This window comes from Danio rerio, chromosome 10, assembly GCF_052040795.2.
Source record: "Danio rerio strain M-AB ecotype USA chromosome 10, GRCz13ab, whole genome shotgun sequence".
Lineage (NCBI taxonomy): Eukaryota > Metazoa > Chordata > Actinopteri > Cypriniformes > Danionidae > Danio > Danio rerio.
This window is the reverse complement of record NC_141030.1, coordinates 2,805,001-2,820,000: the sequence shown is the minus strand read 5'-3', so window position 1 is coordinate 2,820,000 and position 15,000 is coordinate 2,805,001. Positions and strand designations below refer to the sequence as shown.

General features: G+C 35.1%; 2 protein-coding genes across 12 annotated transcripts in view; one reads left to right on the top strand and one right to left on the bottom strand.

The window, feature by feature from the left end:
• Window positions 1–1,392, bottom strand: part of zmp:0000001301 — a 25,339-nt gene extending 23,947 nt beyond the window's left edge. For 2 of the 9 annotated variants that reach the window (XM_087270019.1, XM_087270017.1), the window contains exon 1: window positions 1,333–1,384. The gene's annotated coding sequence lies outside the window, so the exon portion shown is untranslated. Of the gene's footprint in view, window positions 1–530; window positions 788–891 lie in introns of all 9 variants that reach the window. The other 7 variants (XM_087270013.2, XM_087270014.2, XM_087270020.2 and 4 more) reach the window with 7 other exon arrangements.
• Window positions 543–15,000, top strand: part of slc71a2a (solute carrier family 71 member 2a) — a 27,372-nt gene continuing 12,914 nt past the window's right edge. For 2 of the 3 annotated variants that reach the window (XR_015500692.1, XM_087270022.1), the window contains exons 1-6: window positions 543–823; window positions 4,734–4,832; window positions 6,184–6,246; window positions 10,082–10,209; window positions 11,389–11,503; window positions 11,724–11,942. Coding sequence is in view for 1 of the 3 variants with exons in the window: in XM_087270022.1 (XP_087126148.1) it covers window positions 707–823; window positions 4,734–4,832; window positions 6,184–6,246; window positions 10,082–10,209; window positions 11,389–11,503; window positions 11,724–11,942 (741 nt within the window). In the remaining 2 variants the exon portion in view is untranslated. Of the gene's footprint in view, window positions 824–4,733; window positions 4,833–6,183; window positions 6,247–10,081; window positions 10,210–11,388; window positions 11,504–11,723; window positions 12,446–13,824 lie in introns of all 3 variants that reach the window. The other variant, XR_015500693.1, reaches the window with a different exon arrangement.

Sequence of the window (15,000 nt, the reverse complement as noted above, 5' to 3'; positions counted from 1 at the left end):
TATTTATTTTATTTAAAAATTATCGATAATTGTATTTTATTAAACACCCCTAACACTAATGTAAAAGCATTAATTATACCAAATATTATTCATATTATTTATTAAATTACCCATCCAATTTTGTTTCAACCTGTACCCTTACCACAACCCTCACAGTAATGTAAAAACAACAATTATACCAAATATTATTCATATTATTTATTAAAATACCCATTAAATTGCATTTTATTAACCTCTACCCCTTCCCCAACCCTTAACCTACCCCTAATGTAAAATCAATAATTATACATATTTTTTATTAAACTGCTGATAAAAATTAAATGTAAAAACAATAATATTATTCATATTATTTATTAAATTACCCATAACATTTTATTAACGTTTACCCTTAGCCTAACCTTCCCAGTAAATATTGTTGTCACAAAAATATGAAATATTGCTGTGAGTATCCGCAGCTGTATCCCTTCTAGGCTTTACCACGTAACACACACACACACACAGCGGGCGGAGGAGAGAAAAACGGAACCGACAGCATCATCTCTATCGGTGCAGTGACTCTGTTGTTTTCGGCTGGATGTAAATAAGCGTTGTGACGGACTGAAGTGACCCTCGGCCGACAGGACGGTTGATTTTCTCGCCGGTAAAGCTGGAAGGAGGCGGCGGAGCGCAGATATGCACCCAGCAGGATGGCTTCTATGTAACTCACATGAGATGTAATGATGAAATGGCGATGAAGATGATGATGGCCCAGGGCGAGAAAGACCCGAAACACACCAGCCGAGTAGTGCTGGTCAAGAGGATCATAATGAAGCATGACAATCCGGTAGGAAATGTACATTTATCCGCAAATATATATTACTACATTAACGTTACATGTCAAATTCGAAATACCATTGACATCCATTGAGCTCATTCATTCATCCATTCATCCGCGGGCCGATGTTTTTGTGTTGATAACATCTACTGTAGTTTGTCTAAATATAATTTAAGCATTTAAAAATTAGCATTCGCGTGGGATGTTTGAGTATGACACGCATATTTAGACGTTTCAGTCATATTATCTGTACATAAGTGCGTACGGTAGCACATCGGCTAGCTGATAAATCACAGTTTTAATGTTTGAACACGGTTCATATCGCTGCTTTGGAGTTTAATGTATTTCTAAATGTCGCCTGAGGCCTTTATTATAATTTTCATTGTGTGTCAATACGTGTCGTGCGATTATATCGATCGTTTTCGGCAAGGTGAGGTGATGCTAACGGATGCTACAATATTAGCCGATTGAAACGCCGCTGCTGTTGGTTATTACGTAACACACGTGAACCCGCTCACAACAGCGATGGATCTACGCACGTGCGCCTCCACGAGCGCAATCTGTTGTCATGGGGATGCAGAAATCTTCATTCATTTTTATTTATTTATTACTTACTGTCTGTGATGTCATTTTATCACGATGTGCAGGCATGTTTAGGGAAAGAATGTTAAAATGATAATCATTTTAGACGTGTATTCTGTGCCTTCTTCAAAACACTAAACTATTTAACGTTACCTTGTCATTTTCCTAAATTATAAATTTTATATATATATATATATATATATATATATATATATATATATATATATATATATATATATATATATATATATATTCTTTTTTTTATTGAAAATGAAAAATTATATTGAGTAAAAAGATAATTCTCTTCATAATCTATCATACATGTAATTTGAAAACTGACCCCCATAATAATAATAATAATAATAATAATAATAATAATAGTAAATATAATTTTTTATAATTAATTTCTGTGTAACAGAGAGCAGATTTTTTTCAACACATTTCTAAACATAATAGTTTTAATAACTCATTTCTAACTGATTTATTTTATTTTTGTCATGATGACTCTAAATAATATTTGACTAGATATTTTTCAAGAAACTTCTATACAGCTTAAAGTGACATTTAAAGGCTTAACTAGGTTAATTAGGTTAACTAGGCAGGTTAGGGTAATTAGGCAAGTTATTGTATAACGATAGTTTGCTCTGTAGACTATCGGAATAAAAAATAGCTTAAAGGGGCTTTTAATTTTGACCCTAAAATGGTTTAAAAAAAATAAAAACTGCTTTTATTCTAGCCAAAATAAAACAAATTCCTTGCTTTGTTAAACATAATTTGGGAAATATAAAAAAAATTATATATATATATATATATATATATATATATATATATATATATATATATACATATATATATACACACACACATATATACACAGTTGAAGTCAGAATTATTCGCCAGTTGTATTTATTATGTTTAGAAATGTGCTGAAAAATCTTCTCTCCCTAAAACACAAATTGCTGAAAAATATTCAGGAGGGCTAATAATTCTGACTTCAACTGTATATATTGCAGAGAAAACTAAATATTGCAATGTCATGTTTTTCCAGCACCCTGCAGCCCTAATCTGTGCTTTATGTCCCAATAGGATTAATTAAATAATGTAATTGAATCCCTTTGCCTTTTATCAGGCATTACAGGAAAGCGCACGTTAACCATGACATCCTGCAGGACTGTTTTTGTGCAGACTCTGAACTCGACTCTTTTCAGCTGTGAATTTGGCTCTTTTCACTGTAGTGGGTCTCAGAGGAATGTCAATGAGCTCATTTACACTGGCCATGTGACACAAATATCACACAGGGTGTCCAGGGTCTTAAATTAATTAATTTTCCTTTGGCTTAATCCCATTATTCATCAGGGGTCGCCACAGTGGAATGAACCGCCAATTATTCCAGCATGTTTTACCCATCAGATGCCCTTCCAGCTGCACCCCAGTACTGCGAAACACCCGTACACACTCAAAGTACATACACTACGACTAATTTAGTTTATTCAATTCCCCTATAGCGCATGTATTTAGACTCTGGGGGAAACCGGAGCACCCGGAGGAAACCCACCGCCAACACGGGGAGAACATGCAAACACTGAGAACAGAAACGCCAACTGACTGGGACTCGAACTAATGACCTTCTTGCTGTGAGGCGACACTGCTAACCACTGAGCCACAGTGTCACCCCTAAAAGGGTTTTAAAAGATCCTAAATTTGATTTGAAGAGACCTGCAGAAAGCCTGATCATATAAAAAATGACAAGTCTCATATCCTGATAGGACTGCACAATATGTAATTTCAGCCTCGATGTTAAGCCTCCTTTCCACTGCACACGACAAGCGACAGACCGTCATTCATTTCCAATGCAGAGTAGTGCGGGAGCTGCGTGGAGTTCCGATCATCTGCGTATGCGAAAAATTCGGATCCGTTGAAATATTGCAAGTAGACTGTATGCGACTGGCCGACCGGATGCGATGTATTCCAGTGTTGTCTAAGCAGGTCTATGTGCGCGAGATGAGAAATAGTAGTTTATTTGGTTATTTTTTAAATCAGAAAAACTCTATATTTAAAAAAAAAAAACATTTCTATTCATAAATGTAAGTAATAAAGAAATACAAATAAATATTTTTATGTTGTCTCCACATTCCCTCCAATATTTTTATTGGTCTATTGCTGCGTTCACACCAGATGCAGAACGTGCCTATAAATCGCGATATTCGCGCGTAAATAGCGACATTTGAGTTTACTCGCTTCATTCGCGCGTCAAATCCGCTTCATTCGCGTGATGGGCAGGGCTTTAGTTTGCCCGGTGACCTACAAAAGGTGATTCGTCATAATCACGGCCCCACAAGAGCAAGCTCCTGATTGGTTAACGCGATGCGAATGTTCGCTGAAGTTCAGATTTTCAAATTCGAGCGTCAACATTCACGTGTATCACACCACAGGGTGTCTATTCGTGCGTTCGCATTGACTTAACATGTAAATCACTCGTGCTTGACGCACGTTCCGCGTCTGGTGTGAACGCAGTATAAGAGTTTCTAGTATTCATTTATTTATTCAACCATGATGAGCGCACAGAGAATATAGACTCTTGCTTTTATTTAGAACAGCTTCTTCCATGGTGCACATCAGAACTGAAAATTCTGTACGACTGCCACAAGGGGGCGTAATCCGACAGTCGTGTCCAAATGTCGTGTGCAATGGAAAGGCTGCTTTAGGGCCGCACGATTTTGGAAAAATTGAACATTGCAATATTTTGTTTTTCTGCTATATTTACTGTATATATATATTATATATTGAATACAGTTTTAGTCCTGTCACAATAAATATTTTTGTTGTACGATATATTGCACCAAAATATATTGCGATAAACACTATTATCGTCATTTTAAGACATTTTATGCCACTCGTTATATGATGCCAGAATGACAATATAATCACAATGCAAGTACACTCTTCTAAAGAACACATCATATATTATTATTAAGAATATTAGATTTAATTATAGTCATTTTTACAACTGAATAATGAGGCATTTTACTCAGAATGTGAAAACGCATGTCCTAAATAAATAATAATAAATGTAAATAAAAGTGCAGGGTAAAAAGTATCAGAGGCTGTGAAATCTGCTACAAGATCTATTTTTAGCTCTTAGACACCCACATGAGAATATACTAGAGTAATTTATAGTAAATACTACAGTGTTTGTTTAACCACACTGACACCTCCAACAGAGATAGAGATGTTGCACAATTAGCTAAAAGGTTGCTAGAGTTGGTTTTTGTTTATGGGCGATATATATTACATTTATATTAAAAATAAGGCCGTGTTTGTATTTGTGCTGCTGCAGGTCCAGCAGGGAATCGGCAAGCCCAGTGTGTATCATGCTGTTGTGGTCATCTTTCTAGAGTTTTTCGCCTGGGGTCTCCTGACCACACCAATGCTCACGGTAAGCTAATCTAATTTCTCTTCTTTTTTTAAAGTTGATTATTTATGTGTGTTATTTTGTGATTATTGATTATACGATTATAATATATTGTTACATTTATGTGCCTGTTTAGTAGGATAAATACAGTGCACACCACACACCAGCAGGTGTCAGTATAACGTTATAGACCAGAGTATAATCTAGGGATAGCGTTCAAAAGCTGGAAAGAAATACTGCAAAAAAAACAAAACTAAAAATAAACAAAAATAAAACAAAAAAACTTTTAAGAAGATATTTATTAATTTATACAAGGATAAAAAAGAGACAGAATTAATAATTGTAGTAAAATAATGAATAATATAAATGCTAAAATTAATTAAATTTTAAAAAACGAAGACAAAAATAATAAAAAAATAATATTAATAATAAAAATCATATTTCTTTTCTCTGAGTTTTCTAAGTTTGGGTTTGACTAAACTGTTATTTACCTTTTTTCAGAAAATTAAAATAGGTTTGAAAAACAAAACAAATGTTTGTTTTAACATAGCACTGCAAGAAAAACTCTAAAAGACTATATTTTTATTTTAAATGTAGAAGAAATAACATCAGCAGTTTACAGGATAAAATAAAAACAATGAAATATAATTTTAGACAATTAAAAATTTTAAGTGGTCCCTTAATTTTGTAAAAATAAAAAAAGCAAATAATATATATATATATATATATATATATATATATATATATATATATATATATATATATATATATATATATATATATATATTTTTTTTTTTTTTAATAACTAATTTATTTTGTTTTTGCCTTGATGAAGAAAAATATTTAATTAAACTTTCTTTAGAAAAAAATACAGGAAATACTGTGTACTTACTGTGTACTTTCTTTGCACTTTTAAAAATTAGTAGGGAAACCTTTGAAAATAATACAAATTTCTCTAATAATTTACGCCTCATTTTATATATATATATATATAAAAGTTTATATATATATGTAGGAATAATTTAGGAATAATTCAAGTAACTGAAATAAAATTAAAACATTCCATGAAGATGTTAAATGGCTAAAACTTGAATAATACTGAAACATTGCCACTTTAAGATGAAGCGCTAAAATATAATCTCCAATTAAAAGATTATATGATTATTTAATAAAAATATATGAATAAATACCATTGTAGTATATAAACAGTAATAAATAACAGTAGTTAAAGGAATTGAAGTCTTTTGCATTTCTAGCATTGTTTTGTTGAATCATTCACAACAAATTATTTAATTAATAAATTCTTTTATACTTTATCTCAATATTTTGACATGATCCCTGCCGATTCTTGATAAATGTGTATTTTCATTTGTAGGTTCTGCATGAGACCTTCCCCACACACACCTTCTTAATAAATGGCCTGATTCAGGGGGTGAAGGTGAGTGTGTGCATGTGAGTGTGATGTGTTTTATCAAAGTCCCTTTAAAGCAAGTCTTTTTACTCAGTGGCCATCTTTGAAACATCTCTCAGGCATTCTGTTTGAATGGGGAAACATCGAAATCTCCAAATCTGTTTGCCAAGCTTACGATTAAAATTACTGAAAAAAGTGTTGCATGCAGAACTGTTGCAAACAATTAATTTGTGTTGCATTTAAACAAACAAATACATTTAATAATGTTCAACTTAATTTGTTTGTTTAAATTCAACACAAATAAATTGTTTACAACCACTTAACGTAAAGAAATTGAGTAAATCCAAGGAATCATCTTTGTATAATTTTTTTCAGTGTATCTGGAATCACCAATGAAATTAAACAGCAACTGTCTCTTAAGTTTCGTTTATAAACTTTGCCCATGTTAATTCGCACTCGAAGGGAACGAGATCACGACACCAACCTCCTTAATAGCTGTTTATGTGTTACACATTATCATCCTCTGAATAATGACAATCCGATTGCGCCTGTCCTCTGAAGTACTTACCAATTTTTTGATGGCAAATCTCTTAAAAAATAACTTTGTTTTCACATTTGTGGGCTTTCTGTTAGATGCTGTCATGTGATTTGTGTTTGAATGGTGGAAACGGGAATACATTTGGTCAGACAGGACAGATTCGACTTCGCGTTTGTTTCGTACAGATTACAAAACCAGAGAACATTTGTTTTCAAGTGTAATTGGTTAATTTATAATTAGACATTTTAAGCTGTAAGTAGATATATTTCTCATGTCTGTGAGGCAAATATTCAATTCAATTCAGCTTTATTTGTATAGCGCTTTTACAATGTTGGTTGTGTCAAAGCAGCTTCACATAAATGGTCATAGTAACTGGATCAGGGTAGTTCAGTTTTTAGTGTTTAAGTTCAGTTCAGTTTAGCTCAGTTCAGTGTGGTTTAAAGTCATTACTGAGAGTCCAAACACTGAAGAGCAAATTCATCGATGTGTAGCTCCACCGATCCCAAACCATGCAAGCCAGTGGCGACAGCGGAGAGGGAAAAAAAACTACACCAATAGGCGAGTGAAGAAAAAAAACCTTGAGAGAAACCAGACTCAGTTGGGCACGACCATTTTAATTTCTCAGCTGGCCAAACGTCTTGTGCAAAGCTGCAGTCTCAGCGGCGGAGGCTGGAAGCTGGCCTTAGTGAGGACTCGTCTGTCCCTGGAGCGTCATTGGAATCAGTCTCATACTCTCCACTTCTTCAAGACCAGCGCAGCAGCAGCTCAGGATACGGCATATGACGGCCAACGATATGGAAACCTTGGGAAATATTTGCTGAGATTCCAGCACATCTGCCGACCCCAGTGGGTTCATAATAATGAAGCTGCAGAAACTGTCATAAAAACACATGTCTGGGGCGAGAGCCTCCACTGGAGAATCATTCATTCATTTTCTTGTCGGCTTACTCCCTTTATTAATCTGGGGTCGCCACAGCGGAATGAACCACCAACTTATCCAGCAAGTTTTTACGCAGCGGATGCCCTTCCAGGCGCAACCCATCTCTGGGAAACATTCACATACACTCATTCACACACACACTCATTCACTACGGAAAATTTAGCCTACCCAATTCACCTGTACCGCATGTGTTTGGACTGTGGGGGAAAGCGGAGCACCCGGAGGAAACCCACGTGAACGCAGGGAGAACATGCAAGCTCCACACAGAAACGCCAACTGAGCCGAGGCTCGAACCAGCAACCTTCTTGCTGTGAGGCGATCGTGCTGCGCCACTGCGTCGCCCCCCTGGAGAATCATCAGTCTATATTGATCGATGATTGGCTCCTGTACTAGTAGGCGGGGCTTCATTTGCCACATTAGGCTCGTTTGACTTGGCCAAAATCTGCGCAGAATCGATCACCGGTGATCACCGCAAGATGCATGCCGGTTAGAAATGTGTCCACCTCGCCTTCGCCTCGCTGACGTGCGCCAAAAAATTCTCGCGATCGCGAAGCGGGTACCTCGTATTAAGCAGTCGGCCGCAGTTGCTCTCAAAAGACTGCGTTACCAAAAGCATGATGGGAAACGACTGGCTGACGACACAGCTTAATGCTGATTGGATGAGACTGACACATTACACTTTATTATCTTGTTTTACTAAGGTTGATACGCGGATTTGTTGAATACCTTTTTTTTGTATTTTCGTTGATAATTAAAAAAAAGTCATAAAGAGCTTTACATATGGTTATTTATTTAGATTTACACACAAACAAAAACAAAACACATCTTTGTAAAACATAACGTGACCTATCCAATATAACTAAATGTTACTAATAAATCATTAGGATGTGTGTGTGCTGTATTTTATTTCTCTCTCAGTCTTAAGTCCTGTTTGTTGTCATTTTCACTTTTTGTATGTTTGTGTGAATTTTGTATTGTAATTTTTATGCAGCGTTATTCAATGAAAGTCAATCCAATACACACATATATTCAGACATACAAAGGTAATGAGACTGTTTTGTCATTATGCCTCATCTTTGTGTGGTTTCATATGAGAAGTGAAAAGGGTGTAGTAAACAAGACACACACACACACACACACACACACACATACACGTATATGTATATGTATGTGAAATCAAAAGTAATATTTAATAGACCAAGAACATTTCCACAGTTTTTCCTACAGTCTAATAGTTTTTATTCTGGAGAAAGTCTTGGGCTGTTTATTTTAGTCTGGCTGGAGTAAAAGCAGTTTATATAGACCTAATAAGCTTGTCAATATAATTAACCCCCAAAGAATTTATTTGTCAAACAAACATTTGTCATGACCCGTCACTCAAAAGCATCTTGCTATGGCTACTTCATTTATAATGTAGCCAAATTAGGTTTCTTGAAAGTTTTCTTGCTGTATAAGCTGTTTATTTTGTTATTCTTTTAACGTTTGTTGAATATACAGAATTATATTTTAAATACACCCTTTTAGTTAATGAGCTGTTCATCTTCTGTAATTCTGTGATATTTCTATTGCATCCACTCCCACATTAAAAATACTATAGTAATGTATACTGTAGTGCTTTTAAACCATGTTATAAAATAGTCTATTTAAATTTTATAGTTGCTCTGGTATCACAACAACTATAAACATAACCCAATACTGAAAAAACATGTTCAAAATGCAATAATATTTACTATAAATCACCATATATTTTTTCATGAGGTCACTCGTCTGCGATAAAAAACGCGAACGAGAACTCCGCCACTGGTGACGATTCCAGGTGGCTAAACAGCGAGATTCAGCAGGTGTCCGACTTCTGATGTAATTTTTGAGCCCTCCTCTTACTGCGCACGCCTGCTCTCGTTTACAATGCAGCCAAGGCGAGGCGCACCTCAAACGAGCCTATTGACTGCTACACTTTTCCCTATTCAAAACTGTACAAGTGACGTGCATGTCTTGTCCCCTTATTCTCCAATGCAGAAGTGCGCTCGTTTTTGCGATTGTTTTAGAACTTCCGATTCAGTCGTCTGTGAGAGAAATGATTAGGAATTAAAAAAACACTTCTACTAACAGACTACTTGCTCTACTGAAGTGTGTTCATGACTATACATACAAAGCAGAATAGTATTCAGGAAAAAGAAAATGTAAGTTTGCAACATCTAGCAGAAGAACGAGACGTTTTTAACGTCTAAAAATCAATGGAAGTGCATGAGACCACAAGTCTTGAGTCAAAAAGATTCCTAATTCCTGCCCCCGCTCATACGTCAAGGTCAATACTCTTTAGATTTACTCTTCTTCTTCTGTGGTGTTTTCTGTCTCGGTGATTAGTGCTATGTTGTGTTCATCAGGGTCTGCTGTCTTTTATGAGCGCTCCGTTAATTGGAGCTCTGTCAGACGTGTGGGGCAGACGCTCTTTTCTGCTGGTGACCGTCTTCTTCACTTGCGCTCCAATACCTCTGATGAGACTCAGTCCATGGTAAGAGCCGCACACACATACACACCCACACATTGCACCGTAGACCACTGAGTACACGACATAGTGAAAAACATCAGAGAAATATTACAGGGATTCTGTAAAACCTCAGAAGTCATGAAAAAGTTATGAAAATTTTAAAAAAGCACAATATATGTGTCATTTATGTAATTAGATTTTTTAAATATGCACAATTAACAATCATAATGATAATAAAATAATACTAAAAATATACTTTGATATTTATTACTATTATTATTATTAATATGTTTAATTTTTAAAATTATTTTTAATTAAATATAATAATAATAATAATAATAAATATATTTTTATATTGGTATTATTATTATAATTATTGTGTATTAGATTTGATGTTTTTTAATTAAATATAATAATAATAATAATAATAATAATAAATATATTTTAATTTTGTTATTATTATTATTATATATTTAATTTTATGTTTTTAATTAAATATAATAATAGTAATAATAGTTCTAATATTTATTTATTGTTACTATTATTTTTATCAATATTATTGTTTTTAATTTTATTATGCTTTTAATGAAATATAATAATAACAATAATAATAATATATTTTAATTATTGTTATCATCATTATTAGTCTTATAATTATTATTAATTTTACATTTTAAAAATGTTTGTAATTAATAATAATAATAATACAAATAATGTATTTAAAATATACATTTTTGAAATGTTTTAAAATAAATTTAAAATGTTTTAAAATTTATTAAAATAATATTTTCCATAGAAAATAAAAAAGCAGATTTTTATTGTATTACAATGTTTTATTTCAGTCATTTTAACAATGACATATATACTTATAATTTAATCATGTTTTATTAAATAAAAACAAACATGTATATTCACTTTATTTGTTTTTTTTTAATAAATTAATTATTACTTTTATATTGTAAATAAGAATGATAAATATTGCTATTTTTATTCATCAAAACAAATGAGGACAACGCCACACACAAACTCTCAAAACAATCTTTTTAAATGATTCAATAATCATTTGAAACAATGCAATAATCACGAACAACAGGATAAAGTATGGAAATATATTTATGTTTTTGAGCAGCACTGGCTTTAAGATGTTAAAATGTTCCGTCTCAGTTGAAACTCATTTTGTTTGGCATTTCTTGTTGTTTTTAGGTGGTATTTCGCCATGATATCAGTGTCTGGTGCGTTTTCTGTCACCTTCTCTGTGATCTTCGCTTACATCGCAGATGTGACAGACGAGCGGGAGAGGAGTACAGCCTACGGACTCGTGAGTGGCTCTTTTATTAAACCTAAAACATACAGGGCTGTGTGTCATTATCGCCCCCTGTTGGATCGATGTGCCCTAACATGCATCACAGTGCGTTTTGGTGTAAACAAAAGCGGGGAAAACCCCATTTATAGTAATACCTGTGTAGGTCTGGACATGGAGAATTTGTGTCCTGTACATGCTCTAAAGTTCTTTCTCTTTTGCCTGTGTACTGTTTCAGGTTTCTGCGACGTTCGCAGCGAGTCTGGTCACCAGCCCGGCCATCGGCGCATATCTGTCAGCCAGTTATGGTGATAATCTGGTGGTGCTGGTGGCCACTCTCATCGCCCTGGCCGACATCTGCTTCATCCTGCTGGCTGTCCCAGAGTCGCTGCCAGACAAGATGAGGCTCAACACCTGGGGGGCTCCTATCTCTTGGGAACAAGCTGATCCCTTTGCAGTAAGAACACTCTCATACTCCACATGCAAACATGCAACATGCAAACTCCACACAGAAACGCCAACTGAGCCGAGGTTCGAACCAGCGACCCAGCGACCTCTTGCTGTGAGGCGACAGCACTACCTACTGCGCCACTGCCTCGCCTCATTCAAAATTCTGCATTATATAATCAATTTTATCCATATTTTGTAGAAAAATAAAGCACTACATTTATTCTTTCTTGGGTTTTTACCTGACAGTGAACGGCTTTATATAAATTAAATGCATGGGTTATGAATAAATTCACCCTCCTCACAGTTGTCATGAAAGGTAATATAACCTATATACACCAAAACAATATTTTGTAACAGGCTGTAAACACCTTTTTGTTTGCTGTAAAGTTGGGCATTTTAACATGGGGTCTATTGAAATTTGCTCTCATTTGGAGCCTCTAGTGGCCAGTTGATGTATTGCAGTTTCAGTTTCTTCCAAATTTACTTCATGAGGGAGAGGTTGCTGCTTATGCCTAGTTCACACTAAAGGATTTTAAGCCTGATTTGAGCCCGATTTGGAAGTTAACGAGCTCGCCGACAGATCGGGCTGTGATCGGGAAGAAATCTGCGGGTGCTCGGCGCTCGCCGCTCTTTATGTGTGAACTACTGAACAACGCATCAACGAGGCTCGCTGACGCGTCGCCGACACCTCGCAGACGGAAATCCAACATTCAGCATGCTAAATATTCCAGAGCAGTCGGCCAACTCAACCCCACGTGTGGTCAGATGTAGTGACGAGCTGCAGCCAATGAGAGAGCAGATCAGCATGAGCTGAATGGCTGTGTGTTCAGGAGCTCAGCAGAAACATCTGTGATTGGTCAGAATGGGCATCGGTGCACTCGCTTCATTCTGCGTTAGCACAGACATGAGAGTAGACTATAATAACAGTGAAACTAGAATTCTGTAACTATTAGAATTACCATACTGCTCATTCTGACTGTTCTCATATGAAACGCCATATTGTCACAACATATTTACATTCAAAGCTATTATTGAGATATTAAAATTAAGCTTTGAATGTCTGGCATCATATTTAATGACACATTACCCTAAAAATATAATATTTTTTTTGGTAATACAGCCTATAAATATGTAGTTAAGATACTAAAACACTTAAAGGTCTTGCCTTTCATTTTCACTTTCAAACAGGAGCTATTTAACAGCACAGAATCTGCTGTTTTGAAAGATATCTGAAGTAAATTGATGTTTTTGCCATCAGAAAGTTTTGTCTATGTTAGCAGGAAGTTGCTAGGCAAGAAAATGCACACATTTAAAGTCACAGCGAAAAGTATCAGACATGCATGCAGTCATTTTGACCAATATGGTAATTTAAGGCAGAAATGCTCAGTTCTTTACTGTTTTGTAATAAAAAAAATAACAATGTCAGAAAGAAATACACTGATAGTTAGAAAACGGCAGGGTGTTATAAATATGTTCGTTTTATTTCAAAGAGTTATAAAATTACAAAAATTAAAAACTCTCTGTGTATCTCTCCACTGGAAGATGAGTGATTAATCCGCTGATTTGACGATGTTTTTAAATGCTTTCTCCAAAGCTTGAAACGCTGTCAGTGATGTAATCCGCACACAAGCAGCCAATAGAGTTCAGCTTTTTCTGACGACTCCTCCCTCAAATTTTCATTGGCTGTGGATTGGTAGCTTGAATGAGCTGATGGGGAATGAGTTGTTGTCAGATCATGTAGTGTGTGATCCCCCTCTTGTGGATCGTTCACGGAGTGTTGCGTAGTGTGAACACCACAGAGATTAAAAGACACAAAGTCAAGTCATGTAGTGTGAACAGCACAGCGATCTGCTGATGTTTAAAATCCTGTAGTGTGAACTAGGCTTTAGTTGAAACTAGGGCTGAACGATACTGGGAAAATATGCAATATTGTTGTTAACTTAAAAAAAAGGCAATTAACTTTTTTATTAATGTAATTATCATACTAAAATAAACTTAGTAGATATTTTATGAGCTGATTAAAAAAATTGACTTCAAAACACCACGAATGAATGAAAACCTTGGTGGAAATTCAGATTTTTATTGGCTGCTGTCACTTTTCTCTCTTGTCTTCAGGTATTAGTATTTATTTTCAGCTCTAGGTTCAGCTACTGGAGATGTGGGGATGAAAATAGTCAGGGCCTCATCTGATTAGTCAGATGTAGATAAACAACTTATGCATGTAACAATAATACATTAATAAAATGTATTAAATTTGTTGCACTTCTCTGTGATACATATATACTGTTATCACGATAACAATAACTTTTAGATATATGGTTAAGAATTATTATCCTTTCTGAATTATTAGCCCCTTGTATATTTTCTAGATTTTTTCCCAACACATTTCTAATCATAATAGTTTTAATAACTCATTTCTAATCACTGATTTCTTTTATGAATGCTAATGGATGCTGCACACTGGTGGTGGTGTGGGGAGACCCCCCTCATGATTGTGAAGCGCTTTGGGTGTATGGCCATACACAATAAATGCACTATATAAATACACATTACATTACATATTGGCCATGATGACAGTAAATAAGATTTGACTAGATATCTTTCAAGACGTTAGTATTCGGCGTAAAGTGACATTTAAAGGCTGAACTAGGCTAATTAGGCAAGTTAGAGTAATTAAGCAAGTCATTAGCCCCTTTCACACAGTGATACCGGTAAATATCTGGAAAATTTCCGGAACGACTTTACCGGTATATTTAAAAAAGCGCTGTTCACACAGGCGAGGACGTTACGGAAATTTTCCGGAAAAGAGCATTCACACATCCATTCCAAAATACCGGTAAATTCTGACATCATTCACCACAAATAAGCTTTAAACGGCTGCGCTTGTGTTTGTAAACATTTGACTAAATTACAAACTCTGTGGATGATCAATATTGTGAACAACTTTCGCAGGATCACTTTCGCATGTCGAGATGTTCATAATATGTGCGTGTGCAGGCGCTCACAGGCTGTTTCACAGGCACACGCAAAGCTTGAAGGTAAACAAACAACGGCTTATCATAAGC